Source organism: Pleurodeles waltl, chromosome 3_1, assembly GCF_031143425.1.
Source record: "Pleurodeles waltl isolate 20211129_DDA chromosome 3_1, aPleWal1.hap1.20221129, whole genome shotgun sequence".
NCBI classification, from domain to species: Eukaryota; Metazoa; Chordata; class Amphibia; order Caudata; family Salamandridae; genus Pleurodeles; species Pleurodeles waltl.
The window spans coordinates 723,998,938-724,026,902 of NC_090440.1; the positions used below are offsets into that span (position 1 = coordinate 723,998,938).

At 46.8% G+C, this 27,965-nt stretch overlaps 1 protein-coding gene across 1 annotated transcript in view; it reads right to left on the minus strand.

Annotated features, from left to right (window-relative positions):
- The window catches only part of LOC138284568 (intermembrane lipid transfer protein VPS13C-like), a 953,192-nt gene that overhangs the window by 145,337 nt on the left and 779,890 nt on the right, over window positions 1-27,965 (minus strand). The window contains exon 18 of the mRNA XM_069223471.1: window positions 15,827-16,019. Within this exon, the coding sequence (XP_069079572.1) occupies window positions 15,827-16,019 (193 nt within the window). The remainder of the gene's footprint in view (window positions 1-15,826; window positions 16,020-27,965) is intronic.

Consider the following 27,965-nt stretch of genomic DNA (forward strand, 5'->3'; position numbering starts at 1 on the left):
AATTTACTACATTTTTGCACTGTGTTTTATGTTATTACTGTTTGAAATGCTGCATAAATCCTTTACACATTGCCATTAAGTAAAGCGTGACTGCTTTTGTGCCAAGCTACCAGAGGGTTGAACACAAGTTAATTTGGGTTTTGCTTGTATTTCACTCTGACAAGAATTATAGTTGCTGCCAAGTAGGTTTTCCACCTCTTAACAAGTAACTCAGTTTTCTACAGTGATGAAGAAGATCCTAGAGGGGACAAGACAGGATATGCATTTCCACTATTATATTCGAAAAAATGGAAAAAATCAAGATGATCACAACAGAGAAGATGTTACCAAAATTGCAACAGAGTAGTTTAAACCTCAAGATAGAGAAGTGCAGGTTAGCAATGCAGTTTTACTGGGGAGATAATTCAAGGAGAGCAAATTAGCCACAAATTGGCATTAGCATGTCATTATCAAGGCACCTGTGTGTAGGGATAAAGACCCAGTAAAATGCTTCCTAGGTTTGACAGAGCATTACTCCAAATTCATGCACAATTTGCCAGTGTCGTCCAGTGGATTAGACGTCTGTTGGAAAATGTTGTCAGGTATGAGTGGACTCCAGAATGTGAGGTGGTGATTGTTGGAATGGCCCTTTCTGTAGGATCATGTCAAACTTCTGCCTGTTTTTGTGACTCATTTATGCTGACGTTTAGGATTCTGAGCATTTTACTACTGCTGAGCTGTGCTAAAGTGCAGGTGCTCCATATTCAAAATATGGTAACATCAGATTCTCCACAACTGGCATACTTAATTTACTTGCAAGTCCCTATTAAAGTGCACTGTATGTGCCCAGGGCCTGTATATTCAATGCTACTAGTGGGCCTGCAGAAGTGATTGTGCCACCAACTACAATAGCCTTTCAAGCATGTCTCAAGCCTAACACTGCACAACCTGTGTGTGCAGTTTTAAACTGTCATTTCCCACTTGCCAGGCCCAAACCTTCCTTTTTATTACATGTAAGTCACCTCTAAGGTAGGCCCTAGTTAGCCCCAAGGGTACAGTGCAGTGTATTTAAAAAGCAGGACAAGTACTTTTAAGTTTAACATGTCCAGATCATGAAAAACGCTTACATTTGTTTTTTCACTATTGCAAGGCCTATCTCTGATAGGATAGCACTGGGGTTGCCTTAAAGAACAAGGTACTTACCTTCAGTAATGCCTTATCTGGTAGAGACACAGACAGCCGCAGATTTCTTATCTTAGAATTCTCTCTCCTCCCGGCGCCAGACTGGATCCAGAAACTTTTTCTCAGCAGTACCTCTGCGTGTTGGTAGAGGGTGTTGAGTGACTCCGCAGCGACACCGTCCCAGGACATGATGTCAGCGGAGTCCATATATTCCCTCCTCGGACGCACGGATGTCAGTTTCTTTGGTGACTTGAAGTTGCAGAACAACATGGAGCCACAGAGAAACTGGCAGTGAAATAGTAAAGCATAGTAATAGTGTATATGCCAACCAGAAAAGAAAAGACACGTCATGAGATGTACAAAACTAGAAAACACACAAAATCACCTTAAGCTAGACTGAAGAGTACAGAGTCTGCAAGCGGGAAGGATGAGTGGGTCGATAAGGAATCTGCGGCTAGTCTGTCTCTCTACCAGATAAGGGGTTACCGAAGGTAGGTAACTTGTTCATCTGACAGAGAGAACTAGCTGCATATTCCTTATCTTAGAATTAGATACCCAAGCAATCCCCCCCGGAGGAGGGGTGCGAACTGATCACACCAGTCTTGCAAAGGGCAACCCAGTAGCACAGAGGAACAACCAGGCTCGAGACAGAGAGGGCGAGAGAATAACATAAGTAACTCACATGAAAAAATGACCAGCATATCCAAAGGGGAAATGCTAATTCAGGACTGGTAAAGGAAAGTGTCCACAGGAAATTAGGCAGCCACCACTCCCATAGGGGAGTACAAGCTGCAAAAAAAAGTGAGAAACAGAACTAGAAAACATGTGAAAGAAATGTGTAAGAGAGTCAAAGTAGAAGGACAAGCGTAAGCATGCTATAGAAGCAATCCCCCAGTGAGAATGAGATAGTACCCGAGCAGAGGCAATATGTGACAACACACAAGCCAAGACAGAGCACAGGGCAAGGAAAAGAACAAATGAAAAACCAAAAGAGTGGCTTCCTTGCTTGTCTTAGAAGGAGCAGGGAATAGCTCCAGGCCCCAAACGAATAATAAAGGGGGGGAAAAACAGCAAGGCCCTGTGCAAAAGTGCAAAGTGTACGGATATACACAAGGCAGGGTATGAAAGAAAGGCAAATAGAGAACACTGAGCGGAACTGGAACGACATGGTAAAACACATTGAAGGTCCCATGTGAACCCAGAGCAAAACATGAATGCAAGAAAAGAAATTAAGGGGAACACAATAGCCTAGACAATGAAAACAGGCTTGAAAACAAAGAAGCAGTCTGACATGGGAACTGGAGGCAGAATAAGCATCCGCACACAAAGGAGCCCACAGAGCTGTGCAGCAGAAAAGCAGAGAACATATTGAAAGGAGCATAACCGAAACGCAAACCAATCATGGCACCCCAAAGGAAAACGAGGGCAAGAAAGGAACATGAAAGTGGAGGCATGTTAAGAGACAAGAGTCTGAAAAGACCCATTCCACGAAAGAGCGTGGGCCTATGACTGTGTCCAGGAGGATGTGGAAGCATGGAAGACAACCGGTGGCCATACCCAAGGAATAAAGATAGGAATTATGCAAGGTGGCAAAAACACCAGATGTATAGAGAAAACATAGAACTCTCCCTGAGCCAGAAGGATGAAATGTACGGGAAGGAACTGACATAATAAGTGCTCAGAAACAATGAACAGGCAGACAAAGGACAGTTGTGAAGGAAACAATCCCTGCAGGCATGCCCAGAAGGGGACCAAACTACCTGTCGTAAGCAGATCAACCAAGAATAATGGAAGGAAGACCGACAACAGGAATCAAATAGTAGCACGCTACCAAAGCCATCACAATGAACAAGGAAGGCGAGGAAAAAAAGGCACCAAGCAAGGCGTAAAAGGCCCGCACAAGGCAGGAGCACCATATCACTCCAGTCGAAGTGGGTGGTGGAATGTGGTGGCAGGATAAAACATTTTTTTTAAAAATCAAAGAACAAGGGATACCCCTGCATAGTTCAGAAGGAGGAACAGCACTGCCTTAAGTAGAGGGAGTACGGCAAAAGAATCCACAACATCCTGTGGGAAAGAAAGAACCCGTGAACAGCACAGGGAGAGCATAAATTCAGGGAGGACCCAAAAGGAACGAGCAAGAGGAAAAATGGAAGGAGCGGAAGTACCCTCCAGAGGAAAGAATAATAAGAGCACTGTCCGTGTATGCTTGTATACAGAAACAGTGTTGCATAGGCTAGCCGGAGACCCACCATATGGGGGAGGAGGTGCCACAAAAGGCAAGAGACACAAACACTGAGCCAGTGTATAATGGTCCTGGAAGAAATGTAATAACAAAGCTTATGGTAGAGTTAATGAAGAAAATCCCAAAAGACAGGGAGGGGAATCTGCAAGAAGCACCAATATGAGCCTGTAGCAGAGGAAAACAAGGACAATGTAGAATCCATGGAAAGATTGGGAAAAGAAGCCTTCCCAGAAGACAAAAGAAGAGGAAGCAATACCAGAGGTGGATTCCCTACAAAAAGTATGCAAGAAATTGCTCCCGGAGGAGTACACATCCACACCACACACATCTACCACACATCAGCATACTATACAGGCACCTGAATCCACATCTCGCACACCTACACCTGGTACGAGCCCTCTCTCAACCTCCACTCTCAGACCTGCCTCCAAAACCTCTCCAACTGCACCTAAGAAGCTTTTCCTATCCTATCCTATGTTGACCTGTTTGAATGCCCAAAGCAGTCTGGACAACAAACCCCCTAAGAGTAGGAGGGTGGCGATGGCACAAGGGATCTTCCTGTGCTGACCGATGTCTGTCTGAAATAGAACGGTGCACCGAAGGACCAGAGACCGGGCGATTCCAGACACCTGTAAGAATGACAGAAGACTGAGCTATGCAAAAAGGCAGAACCAGGTTATTATCGGCTTGATCGGGATTAAAAGTTAACAAGGGATATATAATTGCACCACAGGTAGCTTTAAATTCAAAACATCTGCCACCCTCCTCAATACATCTGTGAAATCAGTGGTGGCCTCCATCACCAATCCAGGGGACGAAAGTAAGCTAGACACCGGCGAGGAATCTAGGCCACTAGCCGTGGCCAAATCAAGCACCCAATTAGAAAATGAACCTGGAGGGGGCCCCATGACGGGATCTTGAGTATGTGCAGAAGGTCCAGATAATGGCTCAAGAACCGGCACAGCATCTAAGTTAACCAACACCGCTTCGGCATTAGTGTCGACGTTGATTGTGGGAAGCTGCTTTGGAAGCGGCATTGTCAGACTCCAGGAAAATAAGTATAGGTGTGTCAAGCGAAGGCGACAGGCCTAACGACGCTGTCAGGGGCGTCGGAACAACAGAATCAGGTGGAGGAGACGGAGGTTGTACGGGCCGTGCACCAATGCCGATCCGACTCCGGAGTTGGAGTCGAGAGTGTCAACGAGCACCGAGGTGGAAACTACAGTTGAAGATCCCGTCACAGCACCCACCACCTCCATAGGTCCCAAAGGCGCTACAGAGGGAGGGGAAGGACCAAAGATGGAATGAAGGGTCGCATAATAACGTCGCACTGGGTCCAAAGTGCCCCGGTGCCGTGATATGGTAGAAGGGAAGGGGTCGATTTGGGTGTGGACTCCACAGAAGGAGAACGCTGGGGCAGTGACACCAAAGAGCGTGATGGCATCCACGAGGACTTACATGAAGATGCCGAGGGACCCCCTGAGGTCGACGTCACCATCCGAGAATGACGCCTGGAGCGCTCCGAGACCACAAGGATGAAGAAGGACTGATGCCGGCAAGAAGAGGACTTGTCCGCTCGAGCCACGAGGAGTTTCATGAGACGCGACCTCAAAGACTTTGGCTTCAGAAGATGGCAGGTGTCGCAGTCATCGGCATCATGATGAGACCGCTGACACCACAAACACACAGAATGTGGATCCGTAAATGAAATCTGTTGGGAACAAGATCCACAGGGTTTAAACCAAGAAGACATAAACACTCAAATTTGAAAAGGTTGTAAAAGTATACCTGAAGTTGGGTAGAAAAGGTCAAAGGGTCCGAAGAACTCGCGACACCGGATCCACGTTGCTTGCGTAAAAAGAAGAAACTGACGTCAGTGCATAGGAGGAGGTAATATAGGGACCAGGAGGCTGAATGAATCAAACCCACAGCTGCCCAGGTAAGTTTGAATGATGAAGGACTCAGGGACACCATCGGTGCAGCTCCACAAGGTCAAGGGGCTCCGGATGCAAGGGTGTTCTTTGACATCAGAAATCTGCTTACTGATCGGTCGTGGTCAGGGGTAGTCTTCGCATTGTTGCTGCAGGCTTCGAGGCAGAGTTTAGCAGGGGTCAATCCATGGTGGACGCGAGCTCAGAACCGCTCGGGAACCTTCACAAGACTGGTGGGCCACTCCGGCCATGGGCGTCGGGTGGATTAGTGGGTCCAGGTGCTGTTTCGCATTTCCTCAGGGCAGAGTTCTTTTTCTTCAGAGATGGTTTCTTCTTGAACAGGTCAGCTGTTCTCAGGAGATCTTAGTCTTTACTGGAGGTAGGTAGTCCTCTCAAGGTTTTGGAGGTCACTGGGCTGCAGGATAGGCCGTCTTTTGGCACAGGATCGTCGAGGGCTGCAGACAGGCTGGAAGGGCTGGGGCCTATTCAGTTGGTGTCTACAGTCTTCTATGCTGGTGTGATGCTGTAGTGTCTGGCTCTACTTAGGTTGTCAGGAATCGGAGTTCTCAATTTATTGCCAGGCAGTAGCCAATGGGCTGACCACCTTCAGGGTGACTACACCCTTCTTATGACCACTTCTGCTGGGAAGTGGTCATAACCCTAACCTGAGTGGCCTAATGCCTTCCAAACGAGATGGAGGAACTTTAAAAGTAGTGTCCACTTCAGCTTGTCCACCTTAGGGGTGGAACTGGCATGTAGTGGGCACTCCTCCTAAATTAACCAATGTTCCTGCCTATACTGCTGGCAAATGTGGGATCAGGACAGGGGGTTAGGTCAGCGCCACCTGGAGAGACCTGGGTAATATTACAAAGGCATCATGGCCTTTGAAGCTCTCCACCCTGAAATGTCCATGTGTAGGAAGCTGGCCTTGTTTGTAGTGGGTACCAATGGTACTTACACCTTATGCCGGGTCCAGTTATCCCTTATTAGTAGCGTGTAGTAGTGTTCTAGCAGCTTAGGCTGATAGAGGTAGCTATAGCAGAGCAGCCAAGGCTGAACTAGGAGACATGCAAAGCTCATGCAATACTACTATCAAATAGGTACTATATCATAAGAAAGACAATACTCATAGTTACTAAAAATAAAGGTACTTTATTTTAGTGACAATGTGCCTTAGAAGGTAAGTAACATACACAAAATATACACAACTAACCAAATCATGTAAGTAAAACAGTCAGAAAGTAGTGCAAACCCTGTAGAATACAATAGGATGCAATAGGCCTAGGGGCAACACAAACCATATACCAAGAAAGTGGAATGCGAACCACGAATGGACCCCTAGGCAAGTATAGTGTGTAGAGGGTAGCTGGGAGTGTGAGAAAACACTAAGGGTGAACAGGAGACCCCACCCTAAGACCCTGGAAAGTAGGAGTAAAGTACTACTATTTCCCCCAAAACAAACTAAAGTTGTGATAAAGGATTTTGCAAGGACCACAACAGACTGCAAAGCACTGAAGACCGATTCCTTGACCTGAAGACCTGCAAAGGAAGGGGACCAAGTCTAAGAGTCACTAAAGTGACCAGGGGGGTCAGGAGCCCACTAAACCCCAGATGAAGGTGAAAAATGGCTGCCTCCGGTTGGAAGAAGCTGCAGGTTTTGCAACAACAAAAGGAGGTAGGAAGTTCTTCTTCATGCAGAAGATGTCCCACAGCATGCTGGAGGATGCATAGTTGTTGCCTTGGCAAAATACCACAAATAAGCCTTGCTACCTGCAAAAGTCGCAGTTGGAGAAAAAGGGTGCTGCCCGGGCCCAGGACGGACCAGGATGTCGCCACTTGGGAGCGGAGACAGAGGGGGCTCTCAGCAACGTAGAGAGCCCTTGGACAGGAAGGAAGCACCCACAGAAGTCCTTAAACACGGGTTCAAGAAGACTGAACACGGCGGTCGTCTCAACACTGCAAAGAGAGGTCCCACGACACCGGAGATCAACTCAGGGAGCTGAGCATCACAGGACGAAGTGCTGGGGACCTAGGCTCAGTTGTGCATGCAGGATTTCTTGGAAATGTGCACAGAAGCCTTTGTAGCTGCAGATCACACGGTGCACATGATTACTGTATGGGGAGGAGAGGCAAGGACTTACCTCCTCCAAATTTGGACAGTTGGACCACTGGACAGTCTGGGTAACTTGGGCCCACCACCTGTGTTCCAGGGGCCACGCTCATCAGGATGGGTGGGGACCCAGAGTACCAGTGAAGCTGAAGTTTGGTTCCTGCTGGAGCAGGGGGAAGATTCCGTCGACCCACAGGAGATTTCTTCATGGCTTCCAGTGCAGGGTGAAGGCAGGCAGCCCCCAGAGCATGCACCACCAGGAAACAGTCGAGAAAGCTGGCAGGATTAGGCGCTACAATGTCGCTGGTAGTCTTATGGCTACTTTGTTGCAGTTTTGCTGGAGCAGTCAGTGGTCGATCCTTGGCAAAAGTCAAAGAGAAAAGTGAAGAGGAACCCTGATGAATTCTTGCAAGTCGTAATCTGAGGAAAAGCCCACTGGAGAGACTCTAAATAGCCCTCAGAGGAGGATTGGCTACCTAGTCAGGTATTCACCTATCAGGAGGGGTCTCTGACATCACCTGTTGGCACTGGCCACTCAGAGGCCTCCAGAGTGCCCCCACACCTCTGGCAACAAGAAGCAGAGGTCTGAGACACACTGGAGGAGCTCTGGGCACCACCCCTGGGGTGGTGATGGACAGGGGAGTGGTCACTCCTATTTCCTTTGTCCAGTTTTGTGCCAGAGCAGGGACTGGGGGTTCACTAAACTGGTGTAGACTGGCTTATGCAAGGAGGGCACAATCTATGCCCTTCAAAGCATTTCCAGAGGCGGGGAGAGGATACCCCTCTCAGGCTTTTAACACCTATTTCCAAAGAGAGAGGGTGTAACACTCTGCTCTCAGAGGAAATGCTTTGTTCCAGAACCCTGTCTGTGGGGTGGCAGCAACTGTAGCTGCAGAGCTGGTTTGGCAGTACTGGGAGCCCCTGGTGGAGCCCCCAGAATACATGGAATTGGCTCCCCAATACCAGATTTGGAATGGGTTGACAATTCCATGATCTTAGACATGTTACGTGGCCATATTCGGAGTTACCATTGTGAAGCTACATATAGGTATTGGCCTATATGTAGTGCACGCGTGTAATGGTGTCCCCGCACTCACAAAGTCCGGGGAAATGGCCCTGAACTATGTGGGGGCACCTTTGCTAGTGCAAGGGTGCCCTCACACTGAGTAACTTTGCACCTAACCATCAGCAAGTGAAGGTTAGACATATAGGTGACTTATAAGTTACTTAAGCGCAGTGAAAACAGCTGTGAAATAACGTGTGCGTTATTTCACGCAGGCTGCAATGGCAGTCCTGTGTAAAGGTTTGTCTGACCTCCCTATGGGTGGCAAAAGAAATGCTGCAGCCCAAATGGATCTTCTGGAACCCCAATACCCTGGGTACCTAGGTACCATGTACTAGGGAATTATAAGGGTGTTCCAGTGTCCCAATTGGAATTAGTAAATGTAGTCACTAGCCTATAATGACAACTGTAAAGGCAGAGGGAGCATGAGCACTGAGGTTCTGATTAGCAGAGCCTCAGTGACACAGTTAGGCACTACACAGGCATACACATTTAGGCCACAAACTATGAGCACTGGGGTCCTGGCTAGCAGGATCCCAGTGAGACAGGCAAAAACATACTGACACACATGTAAAATTGGGGGTAACATGCCAAGAAAGATGGTACTTTCCTACACCATGCTGCCTGGGAGAGGAGGTAACACCTCTGCCCAGTACAGGCTTTTGTCTCTGGGCCTCGAGAGCACTAACTCTCACCGTGGGGGTCCAGAAACACAACTGTGGTGGCTGAACTGGTCGGTCAGTCATCACATTAGTAGCTGGTAGGTTTTCAGGGGGTCACCTCTATGGAGGACAGACACATTATCATTTCATACAAACTTGATCATGCCACAATCCAAGAACTGTGTGCCCAATTGAAGCCAGACCTGATGTCAGCTATCCGCCAGCCCACAGGTATCCCCTCTCTAGTGCAGGTCCTGTCAGTGCTCTATTTCCTGGCAAGTGGCCATGGCATCAGGGATGTCTCAGCTAATGTTCTCTAACGTGTTGACCAGAGTGTTGTCTGCCCTGCTGAAACACATGCGCAGCTACATCGTCTTCCCCCAGGTGGAGGATTTGGCCACAGTGAAGGCTGACTTTTATGCCCTGGGACATATCCCTAACATCATTGGTGCCATTGATGGTATACATGTGGCATTTGTTCCCTCCACCCCCCCGGAGAACTGAACAAGTTTACAGGAATAGAAAAAGCTATCACTCTCTGAATGTGCAGATGGTGTGTTTGGCAGACCAGAACATCTCCCATGTGACTGCCAAATATCCTGGCTCTGTGCATGACACCTTTATCTTGAGGAATAGCAGCATCCCATATGTGATGGGCCAAGTCCAGAAGCATGGGGTGTGGGTAATAGGTGAGCCAAAGGTCCCCACACAGTAGGAGTATGTGTCTGGGTATGGGGTTGACCCTAAGGGTTAGTTTGTGTCTAACAGTTGTCCCTCGATATTTGCAGGTGACTCTGGTTACCCCAACCTCTCACGGCTACTGACCCCAGTGAGGAATGCCAGGACAAGGGCAGAGGAACGTTACAGTGAGGCACATGGGCGTACAAGGAGGATTATAGAAAGGACCTTCGGCCTCCTGAAGGCTAGGTTCCGGTGCCTCCATCTGACAGGTGGATCCCTGTACTACTCAACCAAGAAGGTGTGCCAGATAATTGTTGCATGTTGCACAACCTTGCCTTTAGACGCCAGGTGCCTCTTTTGCAGGAGGATGTACCTGGAGATGGTCTTGTGGCAGCGGTGGAGCCTGTGGACAGTGAGGAAGAGGAGGCAGAGAAAGAATATGTTGACAAAAGAACCAATATTATTCAGCAGTACTTCCAGTGACACACAGGTAAGACATTGTAACTTCACTTAACATTTCAGTTATCTGTTGGACATTGTACAAGGCAGCCTGTTTCCCTATGTCGAAGGCCAATGACTGTACGCTTTGGCATCTCTATTTTCAGATCTCTGTGCCCCACTCTGGCTCCTGCTATGTGTACTGCTGCCCACCAAAGGTCATCCTAAGTATATTTCACTGTACTTTTGAGTTGCTATGCTTTGATAATGCTGTTCTAATACATTTGTGAATCATTTGACAGACTCCAGATTGGAATTTGTTCCAAGTGTGTTTATTTAGGTGCTCAGAAGTAGAGGGGGATGTGCAAAGGGCTGGGGATGATGGTGGAGGGAAGTTCAGGGTAGAGTCCAGTCTCTTGGTATCTCAGGTGCATTGTCCAATGGGGCATAGGAAGGGGCGTAATGGCAGTTCAAGTGGACAGGGTGATAGTGTGGGACAGAAGGGTGACAATCAGGAGAGTCTTATTTCCGGGGGGGGGGGGAGGGAGCTTGGCAATGTTCTCTGGCTTCTGCCTGGATCGCAGGGACCGCTTGTGGGGTGGTTCTCCTTCTGCAGGGGGTAGGGTGCTGGTGGCCTGTTGGTCGTGTGGCGGGCCTCCTGTCTACTAGCGCCAGCTGAGGTGGAAGGCTGTTCCTTGGTTTGGCTAGTGTCAGGCACCCGTTGTTGTGTCACTGCCTCCCTCGTGGTCTTGTCCATGTCAGCCAGCACTTCTGCAATGGTGACCAGGATGGTGTAGATTTTTGTTAGGTCATCTCAGATCTCCAGGTCTCCTGCAGCTTGGCCAGTGTCTGGCCCATCGTCTCCTGAGAATGGTGGTATGCTTACAGGAAGATGGAGAGTTCCTCATGCAGAGTGGGTTCCCTGGGCCTGTCCTCCCCCTGTCACACAGCAGTCCTCCCAGTTTCCCTGTTGTCCTGTGCCTCTGTCCCCTGAACCGTGTGCCCTCTGCCACTGACCCCAGGTCCTGGATCACCATGGGTTTGTGGGGTTGCCTGAGGTCCCTGTAGTGGTGGACACACTGCTGATTGACATGTCCTGGGGACAGTGGCATGGGCCCGCTGGGTGGGTGATGTGCTGGTGTTTCCTGAAGGGGGAGACTCTGTGGTGGGTTGGGACTGTGGCAGAGGAACCGACTGTCCAGAGGTCCCGGATGGGCCAGGTTGGTGATAGTGATCCAGGCGTGCAGAGCTGCTGTTGTCACTGTGGGCCTCTTCTGTGGGGGGACTGGATGTAGCTGGCACTTCCTCTCCAGTGACGTTGAGTATGGGTCCTGTGGGAATGTAAATGCAGTGTTAGTGTATCTGCGTGTGCCATCTTGTGCATGGGTGTGTTTCCCTGTATTATTGTGATTTCCCTGTCAGCTTGGCCTTGTGTGAGTGGTGATTTTGTGGGCTGAGTGAGTCTCTCTACTGGGCATGCTGTGGTGATGGGTGTCCATGCAGGTCTGTGATGGGTGTCCATGCATTGGTGTAGCATGCAGGGCTTGGTTTTGGGATGGGTGGGTTGTGTTAGTGGGGTATATGTGAGGGGATGGAGTTATGGGGGTGAGGGTAGGGGTAGGAGTTTGTGATGGCATGCGGGTTGGGTGGGGGGATAAAGCGATGTGTGAGGATGTTTGGGCTGATGTGCGGGGTGATGTGTTGGGGTGTATGCTGTGATGTGCGTGGATGGTGTATGGGTGATGGTGTTCTGTGCCTCTGATTGAGTGGGTGCTCCTGGCTTGTCTCTCTGTCTGTGCTATTGTTGTTTTCGCTGTAAGGGGTTGTGGGTAATGTGGGAGTGTGTTTTATATTGGATTGGGTGTGATGTGTGTCAAGTGCGTGTAGTTTGAATTGTCCAATGTGGTGGTGTTTTGTAAATGTGTGTGTATTTTGAGCACGGCTGTGTGTACCGCCAATGGTTTACCGCATCTTAAAGACCGCTGCAGTGATTCGTGAGTCGTGATACTGTGGGCGTATTCCTGTTGGCATAATGGTGTGGGTTTTGCTATCACCAGTTTATCACTGACCTTTGGGCTGGCGGACTTGTGTGACTGTCTGTATTGTGGCAGAATTCTCAGTGTGGGTCATAATACCCCTAGTGGAATACCACCGAGGGCACAGTATGTTGGCGGCCATCAGCATGGCGGTAGGCGGCATTTACAGCCACAGTTGTAATGGGGCCCTATAAATGGAGTTGAGGAACGCTCTGGATCCGAGCCCAGAGACGGAAATGCAGCACCGGAGGATGAGGTATGGCCAGCTTCGAGGGCACAGGCACTTGCAGAGGTCAAGCTGGGCTCTTTAGAGGATCTTCATTCAGAATTTCAACTAACTCTGGCTACGAGAACGAAGATCCTGTAGGGGTCTGAGAACATTTGGGCAACTTACCCCGTGCATGCTTTTTCAACTTCTTTTGATGCTTACACTGCTTGTTGGATGAGGAACATAGGTAGTGGGAGCAATGTAGGTAACGTTTCCTACACCAGCAGTCATCCTTCACTCTAGCCATAAAAAGTTTATCCTCCGGTTCCTTGAGGACTTTGAGGTTCATTCTGAGGCATGAGGAATAGGCCTTGGAGTCATGGTCAGACACCAGACATCACAAAAAAACTGAGTGGAGGTTGTGAGAGATAGATGTACATCACCAATCTTGACAGAGTTTAAAACCTGTTTTTTGATAGAAGACCTTTTGGTACTGCTATTTTAAGTTTTTAAAGGAATTTCCTCAGAGATCGAAGCTCCAGATCCACATCAAAGGTGCAAATACAAAAAAAGACATACACCTGGGTGGGTGCTTTATGGCCTCAGAAGGGTCGCCTGATGTCACTTCTGGTGCTGAGTCGGGTGCCCTTTACTGGCATCATTGTGTCTTTAAAGTTTTATGGATCCAGTCTGTCACCTGGGGATTGTTCTACAGGTTAGGAATCTTCAGTTATTAGTGTTCATCAGAACTGTGGAGTCTCAGACATATCTTTCTCTCTTTTAGGAGTTTAGCTTATGACCAGGTGCAGCTCAGCCTCATGCTGTACTGTCTCTCTGTATGGTTAACATTTCCCCCACCAGCTCATCAGCATTTTCCCAAGACCGTGATCTGCTCCTGGGATTGCAGCGCTAGTGGAGTCAACAACTCTCTCCAACTGCCAACTGGGTCTCTATTTGTTTCTCTATTTATGTATCAGGATGGTCATCACTTTCTCCTCATCCAGGATGGGCTTTCTAATACAGTTGACCCCTTTGAACTGTCTCTGTCCATTGTAGCTAGTCCCTGAACTCCAGTCTCCACCTCAAATGTGGGCCTGCTCTTCAAAAATCCAGGTGTGACCACCAATCCCTGTCCGCAAGATGCAGTGAATGCACACTGTCCCATTCCATTTAGCTTGAATTCCTATTTAGTGTATGTTGGTCCTGGAAGTGAAGATTGAGACAAATACACATTGGTTCTGGTATTCAGCACTAGCCGTCTTCTTTCCTGGTCTCAAGTTCCACCTCTTAACCTATTACATAGGCCTACAGTTTTCATTTTGATTCTCTCTTCTAGGAAACAACAGCACACTTTAAATAAATGGTCATTATCATCATATTACAGTACGCTTTTTCAGGAAGCTCACTAAGGGATGTAATGCTACCGGTCTACAGGTTTAGAGCTCCTCCTACAACTTGCATGTAATCTATGAAACTGGCTTCCTGATTTTCAACTAATTAGATAAAGCCACCCCGCAGGTCTTTTTTTCCTCTTTACATGCTTGGTGATGAAAATACCCCTTTAATTATATGTTTGTATACATCTGCAACATTCCACATAAATAACTGTAAGACATCCTCTTCTCATACACGGACTGGTGTTTGTGATAAGATTATGGGTAGGCTGTCAGGAAAATTCTAATTCAAACACATTGGTGGCGCAGGCCATCTGTAGCACTAATGTGCAAGGGTTGTAGTGCACATTGTCTGAGGCTGTCCTGCCCTGTTATTGGAACGGAAAGTGTTCTTGAAGCCAGAATGGAATAAATAATCTTTCCACACGTGCCGGCAGGCCATTATTAACGCACTCAATTCGGAAAATACAGTTTTAAATATTCAACTAGTTTAGTTTGTGGACTCGGCCATTAACAAATTAAACAGGCAGGATAACACTTGCGATGAGGCATAAACCATACGTTTAAATATCTTCAATGACTCCCGCGACAGCTTTGCCAGCGCACGGTGGCAGCCTCAGCCAGTAAAAAGATCTAAGCAAAACAAAGCGTAATCCACAGATTCCTTTGACAGCAAGTAACCTTTAATGGGCTGCATAATGGGGGAGAGGGGTTCTGGTATGAAGGAACGGTCAGCCGGCAGTATCAAGGAGGAGCTCGGCTGTCACGCTTATCTTGAGGAGTTCCTCATACGGGGGGAACTTGAACTTTGCACAAGTCTGGCTTGCGGGGTTTGCACTTTTTGCATTGTCAGTTTCTGTCTGGCCCTTCTCAGCGGAATGCGGGTGGGCTTTGTTAAAATGTAATGAATCACACGAATAGTTAGTTATGTGTAGGGTTCATTGAGGTTTATAGTTATTTATGGTTTGAAGGCATATCGACTTTATGTATTAGTTTTAAAAGAAAAAACCCGTCACTGTAACTAATTCTCATTAAAATAAGCGAGTTGCTCCCTTGTTGTATGCATTTTGGACAAACCTTGTATTATTTTGGTAGCATTTTTATGTAGTTACAACTTCCTTTTTTATAGCCAAATTTAATTGACTTCAAAAGTTGAATTACTTGCTAGGCCGTTTATTAATTCTTGTCTCACAGTAATAGCAGAATATTTGATTCACTTTTGAGTACTACTGATAATTTGTCTTTTTTAACGACATTTTTGTATAACTCATGAACTTTTTTTAAAATGAACTGTTCAGGTTGTCCTATTTGCAATGGTTTTAAGAAACCGAACAATACATGCAAATTTGAATTTACTCGCGTTGCTCTCAATGGCTAAAATTGCTTGCTTCCTACTGTCCAACAGCAAAGGTCGCATTTTTGTTTGTTATTTTTTTTAATGTTATTTTTCCATGAAGGCCCTTAACAGGTGCTCACATTTTAGCCGCCACAAACTGTTCTACATTTTATATTTAATTATTTTAATTGTGGAAGAGAGAGAGGGTAACAGTTTAAAAGAAAATGTAACCCAAATAATCTGGTGCTAAAACATGCAAATAATGATTCTCAATATAACAAATAACGAGATAATTTACTAACAGAAATACTAATTGTCGAATACAATAGCAGATACTAGAGTCAAAGGTACCATCTGACCCTCAACCCCCTTAACTGTTGAAATGCTACATTGCTTTTGGAAGAAGAGCAATTACCACAATCTCACCTGTCAGTAAACAAATGAAGCTCGGCACTTCCAAGTATTGAGTCCACAGTTTCATACAGATGGAGGTGATGCTATGTGAAGAGTTGTTGGTCATAAGTGGAATACAAAGTAATTTCAAAATGTTTGGGTACTTACTGCATCGTATATAATCTCAACGGGCTGAGAGTTCAATATAAGGGCTTGGTCTGCACTGCTGTCCTGGGGGTTGGTCTCAAACTGTATTTTTAGAAGGGATGAATCAGCATTGCCAATGGATGTTATCAAAGAAGGTACAGTGTTTTGTTGCCTCAATCCGGTTACATACCAGTGTTCCAATTTAGCTTCTAGTCTGAAAAAGTAAAGTAATGTGAATAGAACATTTAGGAAAGTAGGTTGAAGAATGCATAAGCAAGCTAAAAAAATACAAGAAACTGGATATAATGAAAAGGTTACATTCGCATTCCACACTCAAATTAATACATGCAAGAATCATATCTGTCAGCCTCTAGGAAACTGGCTGTAGCTCAGTTGCACCTTACTGACAGGTCCAAAAAGGCTGAAATAAGACTGGGATTGCTTGTGTTTCTTTTCAAAGAGTGTGTCCTCTTGGAGCAGGACAAAGGCTGATTTGCGTGCTGTTTTATCCTGCCTGAAGTGATGCAGTGGAGAGTAAAAAAAAACAAAGGACTGTAACATGGCCATAAATGACTGCCATTCACTGGGATTTATGCATGCAGTCCACCCATAATCTTTTGTTGTTTTAATGTGCTGCCCTGAGCATGTCTGGATAACGTAGACATGGATCTGGGCTGTTGTATTCACTCTATAGTAAACTGATAAGTATGAAACCAGTCTGAGTTGTTTTCGTTCCCAGTCAGAGAGGATGTCGGATAGCAGTTCAGGCTTCGCTGTTCTTGTTAGATCAGGACCAAGTCTGAACTACATATGGCTGTCCATTTCTTGGGCGGTGCAGTGGTAAAAAAGCAATGGACTGGAGTGTGATCCAGGGTGTTTGCCAGTGGCAAAGGCTTTTGTTACCATTCCACCCACCACGTTTTGGTTTTTTTTGCTACTATTTTCATGATTATGACACCAGTGGAGTTTGTTGGGAGTAACTGACTAATACATGATCCTTGTTATGGTACAGTGGCACATTCATTTAGTAATTTATGCTTGTGATTGAGGCTGAAAATGGAACATAAGTGGGGTTGCACTAATGAGGATGATTCTGTGTTGCATGCAATAGATCTTGGCATTTTTTTTCAATCATTGGCTTTGAAGCACACCAAGAGGTCCTACCAGATCTTCTAAGTTGTGTAGCGCAGGTTTCTCTCTGGTAAACAATTTGGTTTGGGTCTTCATTGATGTATTTGACATAGTATTCTTATACCCCCTCCAAATGATGGCTTGCGGGCCACAACAGGAACAGATGAAGGCAAGGTACTACCACAGTGGTTTTTGCAGTGTGCATAGGAGATAGTTTGCTCTTGATTCAGGTAATAGGCCCAGTCACATAAAAGGCAAGCAGTATTCGTCATAATTAAAGGAATGCCGGGTGGTGGGAATGCTGTGGCTCTCTGTAGAATGCAGAACTTTCCCACACAGATATATGAAGAAAAATTATGATTTTATCACTATTTTATGTTTGCATGCTATTCTGGGTAAGAAAACAGTGTGATTCACATAGGCTACACCAACTGGGATTTGTCTGGGTCTCACTAACCCTGCATGCAGATTCGATAGCTACAATATAAGCCACATGTAGGGAAACTTTATGATTTGGTTGAAACAGAGGGCTCATGAGTCTTGGGGGGGGATACTATTTAACTCTCATGGAAGGAAAGGTTTCTAGATCGTGATAAAACATTTTGTGAAGAACGATTTCTATAGGCAGTAGTACCTGCCAGATGGATTTTAAGTGATGAGAAGTGCAAGCATGACAGTGACAAATAAATAAGATTTGATGATATAGCATCTTCTTGACAGCTAGTGGGACTGAAGTTGTTCTGAGAACACTAGCTGTAAATTCTCTCCCATTTGAATGCTTAGGAAGCCCTTGCCGAGGGGAGGGGTTAGCCTCTTTTAGAATATCTATACACTCTCACGAAGGGTTCATGGGCCAGGATGCCACATTTGGTGAGAAAGGATGGAGAATTTGGCCCCAGAACTGGTGGAGGAGATTCAGTCTGCACGGCAACATTTTTGTGTGGACGCTTCAATAAGTGATGAAGGTCTGTAAACTGTCATTGCCAGGGCCACTCTGGTGCTAGTAAATCATTCTGGCCCATGAGCATTTCAGCTTGATAATGGCCACTGGTATCAAGGGAATGGGATGAAAAGCATAGATACATTTCTCTGAGCAGTTCTTCCACATGGCATTCCCTGCCGTCTATGGGTGGCAGTACCTGGAGGTGAAATGTGGGAATTTCTTGTTGCCTGACTTTGTGAAGAAGTCCAACTGATGAAAGGTCAGTCACAGAAGATGTTGTGTGGACCGGTGTTGTTTAAACCCAACTTATGATTTTCTTGGAGGATCATGCTTAGCAAATCAGTTTAAGTGTTTCTGATGCCTGGTAGGTAAACTGCAGTGATCCTCAGGTTCCTGGCTATGAGTCACTTCCAGGTTGACCTTGCTTCCTGTGACAATGCTCTGGATTTCATTTTGCCTTGGTTGTTCATGTAATGCATATATATTGTATTATCCATTTGAACCAGCACTTTAGAGTAAAGGCAGGATGCCTTCAGGGCCGTTAGTTGCAGACAAGAAATTTTGGTGGATGACCATGTCACTTAAATCTGAAGATGGTCCATATTAGTCCAACCTATTACAGAGGCATCAGTCAAAATTGTTTGAACAGGGAGGTCATGGTGGAAGTCTACACCACAAAGAAGATTTTGGGGTCAGCACCACCACTGAACGGACTGGGCCGCATGACAGGACAGGATGAGTTTGTCTTCCTATCTTGACGAGTATTGGCGCCACTGGTCCTCTATGCACTGCTGCAGGGGTTTCATATGAAGATGGTCATGTAGAATCCAGAAAATGCACAATGCAGTTGAGCCCAGAAGATATTAAATCATTCTAGATGTTGGGTGGATTGTTTTCAGAAGACTAACGTGTATGAAGCTACATTAAAAAATAACTACACTACAGTGCGTTTTCATAGTTGCCGTGCAACCCCAGATTGAGAACAGAGGATGTTGTCTGGGAACACTGAAGAACTTGTTTTGAAGTTCAGGGCCTCATCAAGCAAGCATCTAAACATAGATGATTGTAGGAAGTTGGCTCTATATATACTATTTCAAAGTAAGAAATAGCATGCACAGAGTCCAAGGGTTCCCCTTAGAGGTAAGATAGTGGCAAAAAGAGATAATTCTAATGCTCTATTTTGTGGTAGTGTGGTCGAGCAGTAGGCTTATCAGAGGGTAGTGTTAAGCATTTGTTGTACACACACAGGCAATAAATAAGGAACACACACTCAAAGACTGATTCCAGGCCAATAGGTTTTTCTATAGAAAAATACCTTTTCTTAGTTTATTTTAAGAACCACAGGTTCAAGATTTACCAGTAATGCATCAAATGAAAGGTATTTCATTCAGGTATTCTAGGAACCTTGAATAATCACAATAGCATGTACAGTTTTGACAACAATGGCAATAAGCTATTTTAAATGTGGACACAGTGCAAAAATCAACAGTTCCTGGGGGGAGGTAAGTAATTGTTAAGTTCACAGGTAAGTAAAACACTTACAGGGTTCAAAGTTGGGTCCAAGGTATCACACCTTTGGAGGTTCAAGGCAACTACAAAGTTACTACACCAGCAGCTCAGGGCCGGTCAGGTGCAGAGGTCAAAGTGGTGCCCAAAACACATAGGCTTCAATGGAAACAGGGGTGCCCCGGTTCCAGTCTGCCAGCAGGTAAGTACCCGCGTCCTCGGAGGGCAGACCGGGGGGGTTTTGTAGGGCACCGGGGGGGGACACAAGCAGGCACAGAAAGTAGACCCTCAGCGGCACAGGGGCGGCCGGGTGCAGAGTGCAAACAGGCGTCGGGTTTCAGTTGGGAATCAATGGGGAGACCCGGGGGTAGGGAGACAGGCCAGTGGGGCTGGGGCCAAATCAGTTGTGGTCTCCGTCTTCACTGCAGGGCTTCAGGACAGCAGTCCTTCTTCTTCTTTAGGTTGCCGGAATCTATCTTCCTCGGTCTTGGGAGCCCCTAAATACTCAATTTAGGGGTGCGTTTAGGTCTGGGAGGGCAGTAGCCAATGGCTACTGTCCTTGAGGGTGGCTACACCCTCTTTGAGCCTCCTCCCTGAGGTGAGGGGGGCACATCCCTATTCCTATTGGGGGAATCCCCCAAAATCAAGATGGAGGATTTCTAAAGGCAGGGGTCACCTCAGCTCAGGACACCTTAGGGGCTGTCCTGACTGTGGGGTGACTGCTCCTTGTTTTTCTCATTATCTCCTCCAGCCTTGCCACCAAGAATGGGGGCAGTGGCCGGAGGGGCAGGCATCTCCACTAGCTGGGATGCCCTGTGGCGCTGTAACAAAGGGGGTGGAGCCTTTGAGGCTCACCGCCAGGTGTTACAGTTCCGGCAGGGGGAGGTGAGAAGCACTTCCACCCAGTACAGGCTTTGTTCCTGGCCACAGAGTGACACAAGGCACTCTCACCATGTGGCCAGCAACATGTCTGGTGTGTGGCAGGCTGGCAAAAACTAGTAAGACCACACTGTAAGTCGGGTATGTTTTCAGGGGGCATCTCTAAGATGCCCTCTGGGTGCATTTTACAATAAAGTGCACACTGACATCAGTGTGCATTTATTGTGCTGAGAAGTGTGATACAAAACTTCCCAGTTTTCAGTGTAGCCATTACGGTGCTGTGGAGTTCATGTTTGACAGACTCCCAGACCATATACTCTTATGGCTACCCTGCACTTACTATGTCTAAGGTTTTGCTTAGACACTGTAGGGGCATAGTACTCATGCACATATGCCCTCACCTGTGGTATAGTGCACCCTTCCTTAGGGCTGTAAGGCCTGCTAGAAGGGTGATTTACCTATGCCACAGGCAGTGTGAGGTTGGCATGGTACTCTGGGGGGAGTGCGATGTTGACTTAGTCATTTTCTCCCCACCAGCACACACAAGCTGTGAAGCAGTGTGTATGTGCTGAGTGAGGGGTCCCTAGGGTGGCATAAGACATGCTGCAGCCCTTAGAGACCTTTCCAGGCATCAGGGCCCTTGGTACCAGGGGTACCAGTTACAAGGGACTTACCTGAGTGCCAGGATTGTGCCAATTGTGGAGACAAAGGTACAGTTTAGGGAAAGAACACTGGTGCTGGGGCCTCCTTAGCAGGGTCCCAGCACACTTTCAAATCATAACTTAGCATCAGCAAAGGCAAAAAGTCAGGGGGTAACCATGCCAAGGAGGCATTTCCTTACAATGAACATCTTTTGTATCCTTATATTTGCCAATACCACTACCATGTGGTCAATAATGTTCCTCAGGCCAAATGGAACAGTTCAAGCTGAATGGAAGGACCTTGTATACATAATGTTCACTCCCTATAATGATTCTCAGGAACCTTTGATATCTCTTTGCAATGGGAATATGGAAATAAGCACCCTGGAGAGCTATGGAGCATAGCCAGTCTCCCCATTGGAGTGGAGGATTGATTTGGTGGAGTACTAGCATACTCAACCTCTCTTTCTGTATCCATTTATTTGGCAGCTTGAGATCCAGAACTGGTCTGAACTTATTTTTGGGTCACTTTTTTATTTAACAAGAAGTAACAAGAATATATTCCCAATCCTTCCACAGTCTACATCTGAATATGGATGATAGACTCCTGTTTATGTTCATATAGATCACGTTGGTGTGACTTTTTTGGAAGTATTGCAAATGGCGGGGTTCTGAACCTGAGACAACAGCCATTTCACATAATATTCTTACTATTAGTTTGAAATGCTTTCCCCCACCGAAGTTGGAAATAGAAGAGGGGGAAGTGAGAAGTCACTGCTTGCCTCCTGCATGAGGTTTGCCCACGGCTACAGATGGTTAATGTCATCCTTTTCCTCAAGATTGACACCTTTGCTACTGATAAGGCTGTCTTGGCTACTGATGATGAAATTGAGGACTTGCACTCTCTGATGGAAATAGTGATCATAAGCTTGAAGGAATGTTGTCTTGGTTCCTTTAATTTCTCAAGGCCTAGGGCTTTAACATCTCTATCTTTGACATCTTGTAGACCATTTCTTCGTCCTAATGTGAGCAAAGTTTAGGGCCTTATTCAGAGTTTGGCATACAGGATACTCTGTCAAAGCATGGTGGATATCCCATCTGCTGTATTTTAAGTGCCATAAGATGCAATACACTTATATTATAGCATATGGGACGTCCATCCTATTTGTGATGAAGTGTCCCATTAGCCACACTTTAAATAAAGTCCTACGTATTACCTGACAAGGGAAGATTCATACCGATTTGTTGAGCTACTGGTTTGAGAACTGTATAAATGGTCTTCCTGCAAGGCCATGACAGTAGAAATTTGCACCTAGAACTGAATAGTCTGCAGCAGCACTAATGCTTTGGTTAAAGAAAATCATCCTCGGTGGGGTGTGTCTCAGCTGTCGAAGATGGAGGCCGCAAATTAGATCAGCTCCGCGCCACCTGCCTCTTAATTCCAAATCAGAACCCGAGGCTCTGATTATGCTTCTCTTTCTTTTACTACTCAAATATAGCAGACAATTAAATACCAGTAACCATAAACTTCATATCCCAAAATGCTCAGTCCATATGTCCACCAGTCAAGACCCCCAAGCACATATTAATACAGTCAGCATCATGTTTTGAGCCTCTTTCTTTGCTCCTCAAGCAATACGTTTTTTTTTTAGTATTCATGTTTAGTGACTCGTTATTAATTTTTTTCTGAAAATGTGTATGATGTGCGATAGATGAATTGATAGGATCTCTTATGCTGGTTTGCCTTCGGCATCTTATTGAACTGGTATTATTCCCTTTCAGGATGCATGTTTTTCATAGCATTCTGTGTCTCAGCGCTCCTGCCAGTCTGGGGTCTGCCCGACCCCTCACTGCTGAGCTACTGATTTCCAGGTAGTTAGCGATTTTTTCAACATTCTGTCCCTTCTCTTAACCCTCATCAGGTTAAATTACGCAGCCGTTGGCTTAATTGAAGCAGCTGCTTACTTGGAGCCTCTCTATATCAGGCCCAGGCTGAGTGTCGAGAAACTGCGCATTTAGCCCAATTTGGCTACGGCTGGTAGACAATTGGGCGGCATGCAGTCCTCTGTCTACCACCTCCTCACTGACGCGTTCTTTTAACACTCGGCACTGCTTCAACATTTAAACTCCTGACAGCACAGAGAAACACTTCCACTCAGGCTGCAAAAATAGAGTGAGCCCTGTATTTCAGAGTGGTGTGCACACTCCATTTATCCAGCTTTGGCTCTCCCCGCTCGTGCTTAGTTTACTGGTGAGGGCTGCAATAATTACAAGAACAGCACATGCTGAGGAGCTTATAATACTGTTGATTGCATGCACTTCGGGTTAGCTCCCCGGTAGCCCTTTAGGTAGACATGGCAGCATATTTTGTATATTTGACATAGATATACAGCAAAATTAACCAAAAAGGTGACCAAGTGGGTGCCTTTTGAGGAGGGGGAATACGGGCACTTATACTGGTGCCCCCATATATGTCTCTAATATATGGTACTTAAGTATCCAGGGCATTGGGGCACCAGGGGTGCCCCATGGGCTGCAGCATGTATTGTGCCACCCATGGGAGCCCATGCAAAGTGTGTCTGCAGGCCTGCCATTGCAGCCTGCATGAAACGGTGCATGCACCCTTTCACTACAGGTCACTGCACCAGGTCACTGTAAGTCACCCCTATGGTAGGCCCTCTTAACAGAGGGCAGGGTGCAGGTACCTGTGTGTGAGGGCACTCCTGCATGAGCAGAGGTGCCTCTAAGAAATCCAGCTCCATTTTCCTGGACTTCGTAAGTGCGAGGAAGCCATTTTACCCATGTACTGGACAGCTACATAATGGTAACTCTGAACCTGGGCATGTTTGTTATCAAACATGTCAGAATCATACCCCAATAATGTTGCCAGTATTGGTGGTATGATTCCATGCACTCTAGGGGCTCCTTAGGGGACCCCCAGCATTGCTCCTACCAGTCTTCTGGGGTTTTCCAGGAAATCCACACTGCTGCCACCCCTCAGAGAGGTTTCTGCCCTCCTGCTGCTTGACCAGCTCAAGCAGAGGAAGGCAGAATCAAGGATGTCCTGTGGGAGAGGGAGGTAACACCCTCTTCCATTGGAAATAGGTGTTACATGGCTTGGGAGGGGTAGCCTCCCAAGCCACCAGTATGCATTGAAGGGCACATTTAGTGTTCTCCTTGCATAAACTGATTGCACCACACAAGGGACCCCCGGTCCCAGCTATGGAGTGAAACTGAACAAAGGAAAGGGGAGTGACCACTTCCCGGTCCATCACCACCATAGGAGTTCTACCTAGAGCTCCTCCAGGTGCCACTTAATTCTGCCATCTTGAATTTAAGGTGGGCAGAGGCTGCTGGTAGCATCTGAGTGGCCAGGTCAGGTAGGTGATGTCACAGCCCCCTCCTGATAGGTGGTCACCCTGCAAAATGACCAACCCCCCTTCCTGGACTATTTAGGGTCTCCCTCTTAGGTGGGTCCTCAGATTCATTGTGCAACATTCCAGAAGGACTCCTCTGCATTGTTTACTACATCTGGCCACTGGGACTGCAACTGGACCCACCAGGAACTGACAATCTGCAACTTCAGCGATGCCTCCACTCTGCAACACTGTTTCTCCAGATCCTTTCAGCAACTGCAACATTTCCCTGGCTTTGCGTCCTCTGAGGGTGACGAGTCTTCAGCCTGCACAAGTAGCAAGAGTAAAGGAGTCACTCCCCTGCGCCCACAGGCATCACCTGCAACAACTGGCTGAGCGGATCCGCTCTCCATTGGAGCTGTGTGGATCCTGCATCATATTTGGTGGTCTGAGGTGGTCCTCTCTACCAGCTGTCCAACTTGGGAGATGGTAAGCCCTTGTCTCTCCTTGCAGGACAGTACCCCTGTGCATTGCAACTCTTGCAACTACCAAAGCTTGTTTGTTCCTCCTCCAAGGGATCTTCGGGCTCCATGTAGCCCCACCCAAGCACTTCTTCATGCAATGCACAGTCTCCTGCCTGCTACTCCAGCGATGTGGGACACTTCTTCTGGTGTGTTGAGTGGACCTCACTGTGACTCCTGTGCCTGCTGCCCGTGGGTTGCCTGTGGGGGCTGCCTCCTTCTTGTGACACTCCCAGCTGCTGTGAGTCACCCCAGACTCCCCTCCTTGGGTCAAGTCGCCTGGACCTTGCAAACCATTCTTCTCCAATTCTTGCATTTTCAAAGGCTTGTTGGTTGTTTTCCAGCACCACTGACCGACTGCAACACGACCACCTCCGTGGGAAATCACCCGCATCACTTCTGGAACTCATCTTCTGCTCCTGTGTTGTACTGCTGACCATCTTCACCCACCGTCTACCTGTTACTGCAAACACAGAAGGGTGGGACTCGAACTGGACTTGGTCCCCTTCCTTTGCAGGTCCTCTTCTGTCAGGATCCACCTTTGGGTTCTTCCAGTCTTGGTTGGGTCTTGCACAATCCTTTTCTGAAGTCCTCATGTTGGTTTTGGGAAAAACCAGGTACATACCTCTGCTCTCCTGGTCGCTGGAGGTCACTCTGGTACTCACCTCTTGGGGTTCCTCATTTCTCCACCTCTCTTCTACTGATTCCACTTCCTAGGGTAGGGGATTGCCTTTCGCATTTCACTTTTTAAGTATATGGTTTGGCCCTCCCCTAGGCCCCCCACTATTTGCTATTGCTTTTACCAATGCCTATTGCTTCCTATGCTATTTACTGATTTCTGATGTGCATATAATAGTGTGCTTACTTACCTCCGGTTGGGGTATTGCTTATACAATATTTTAATATTTGTGTTACTATAATAAAGTACCTTTATTTTTGTAACACTGAGTGGTTCTTTCATGTGTTTAAGTGTTGTGTGACTATAGTGGTATTGCATAAGCTTTGCATGCCTCCTAGATAAGCCTTGGCTGCTCATCCACAGCTACCTTTAGAGAGCCCTGGCTTCCTAGACACTGCCTACACTTCACTAATAGGGGATACCTGGACCTGGTATAAGGTGATAACACCATAGGTGCTCACCACACACCAGGCCAGCTTCTTGCACTGGTCACCCTCCAATCCCTTTAATTTCAACCCAGACGACATTATCCATCCCAGATCATCTGACAGGGTTCCCGCGCCAGCAGTCGTGGACTACCTCCACAATAAATTGCGCAAAGGTTTCAACAAGTAGTTTGCGCAACAGGCCTAGGCCCAAGTGCCACAGACCTGATATGCCCAGGAACTGACTCCAGCATGTTGATCTTTTTCAAGCAGTTTACAAAGGGCCCGAAAAAAGGGGTCTACCTTTCTTGGCACTCATGCCAAAACAAAATGTTAGACCTCACAGGTCCTTTGGGGAAAATTCTTCAGATGGCCTTTGCGGCCAAACAAACAGGAATTGCAGTTAATCCAGATGTACTGGTCAAACGGCCCCAACGGGCCATATGCCTTCTGGGGAACACCAATTGGGCCATGTCATCAGAGAGGCATAAGTACCTTTTGCTACACATAGAATCTAACCCAACTGAGTTAGAGAGGGCAGACGAGGGTCCAATGACCAATGGTCATCACTTTGCAGACAGAATTGTAAAAGACATTGCTTAGTATGTCAAAACATTCACCACACTAGATAAAACCCAAGCCAGCCTGAAGAAGGCTTTCCACTCTGGACTTTTTGAGCAGGCAGGGTGAGGCAGGGGCCGCTCGCTAGGCTGCCAATACTTCCAAAGCTCTCAGTGAGGCTCTTATGGTTGCGGACAAGGAGAATGGCAGGATTCCACCAAGAGAGGAACTTTCTTACCCTCCCGGAACCATTTCCCGAGACAGTGATTTCATTGAGGTGGTCCCAGGAACAAATACCAGTCACCTCTCTCTTCAGGGAAGGGTCCTCAATCTCTCCCAAGTACAATTGGGTGGTCGAGTTCAATATTTTCTTCACAATTGGAGTCAGTTGTCTCAAGATGTATGGATGCTACAAACTGTTCAGCGTTTCCACTTGGAATTCTATCAAACACCTCAACAACAGGCGCTTCATTCCCGCCTGCATTTTTCCCTACAAGAATCCAACTTTATAGTTGCGGAAATACAAGATTTGCTGCAAAAACGTGCCATGGCTTTCTGCAACCCTCATCCTGCGGGTTTCTGCAGCAACATGTTTCTAGTCCAGAAATGAGGTGGAGGACACAGTTTGCTATTACATCTTAGAGACTTCAATTATCATGTAGTATATTGACATTTCAAGATGGAAGGCATCCATCTGTTGGCAGACTTCAAGAACCTGGACCTAAAGGAAACGTACCAAACTATTCCCATTTTTCAACCGCTCAGAAAATTCATCCAATGCAGTTGGAATGACAGGTGGCTGGAATATTTGGTCCTTCCTTTTGGACACTCTTCAGCACCTTGGTGCTTCACCAAGATGCTCAACCCAGTTCCCATACCTCCACCAAACCATAGCCCACCACCCGGGAAAAAAGGAATTTGCATGAGTATTTACCTAGACAATATTCTGATCTTGGCGCAAACCCAATAGTCTTCAGAGGACTCTTCCTCTGCTTTAGTACTTTGGATTTAGGAAAAAAACAATCCTTTGTCCCTCCCAAGCCATAGAATTCCTGAGGATTTAAATCAATTCAGAGACATCTCAAATGTTGTTACCCAAGAACAAACTGCGAGACATCAAGAGGTCAGTTCTATCTCGCACCTCAGTGTCCCCCAGAACGATTGCTTGCATAGTGGGCCTTTTAGCCTCCTACATACAGGGGGTAATTCTGGGTCCCCTACATAATGGCGCCTTGCGGAGGATAAAGATTTAGCATCTGAAGAAGGGCCTTAATTATTCAAAAGAAGTTCCTCTAACAGATGAGGTAAGATCAGAGCTCAGATGGTGGTTGGGACACACTGACACTTGGAATGGCAAAATAGGCCTGTTTGCTTCCAGGCTGAATCACCAGCCAGACAAATTCTTCAGTTGGAGGCCTGACTCTCCAGTGAAGGTGACAGAGGCCTTCTCTCAGGACTGGTCTGGAGACATGATCTATGCCTTTCCCCCTTCTCCATGATTCCTAGAGTGGCGACCCA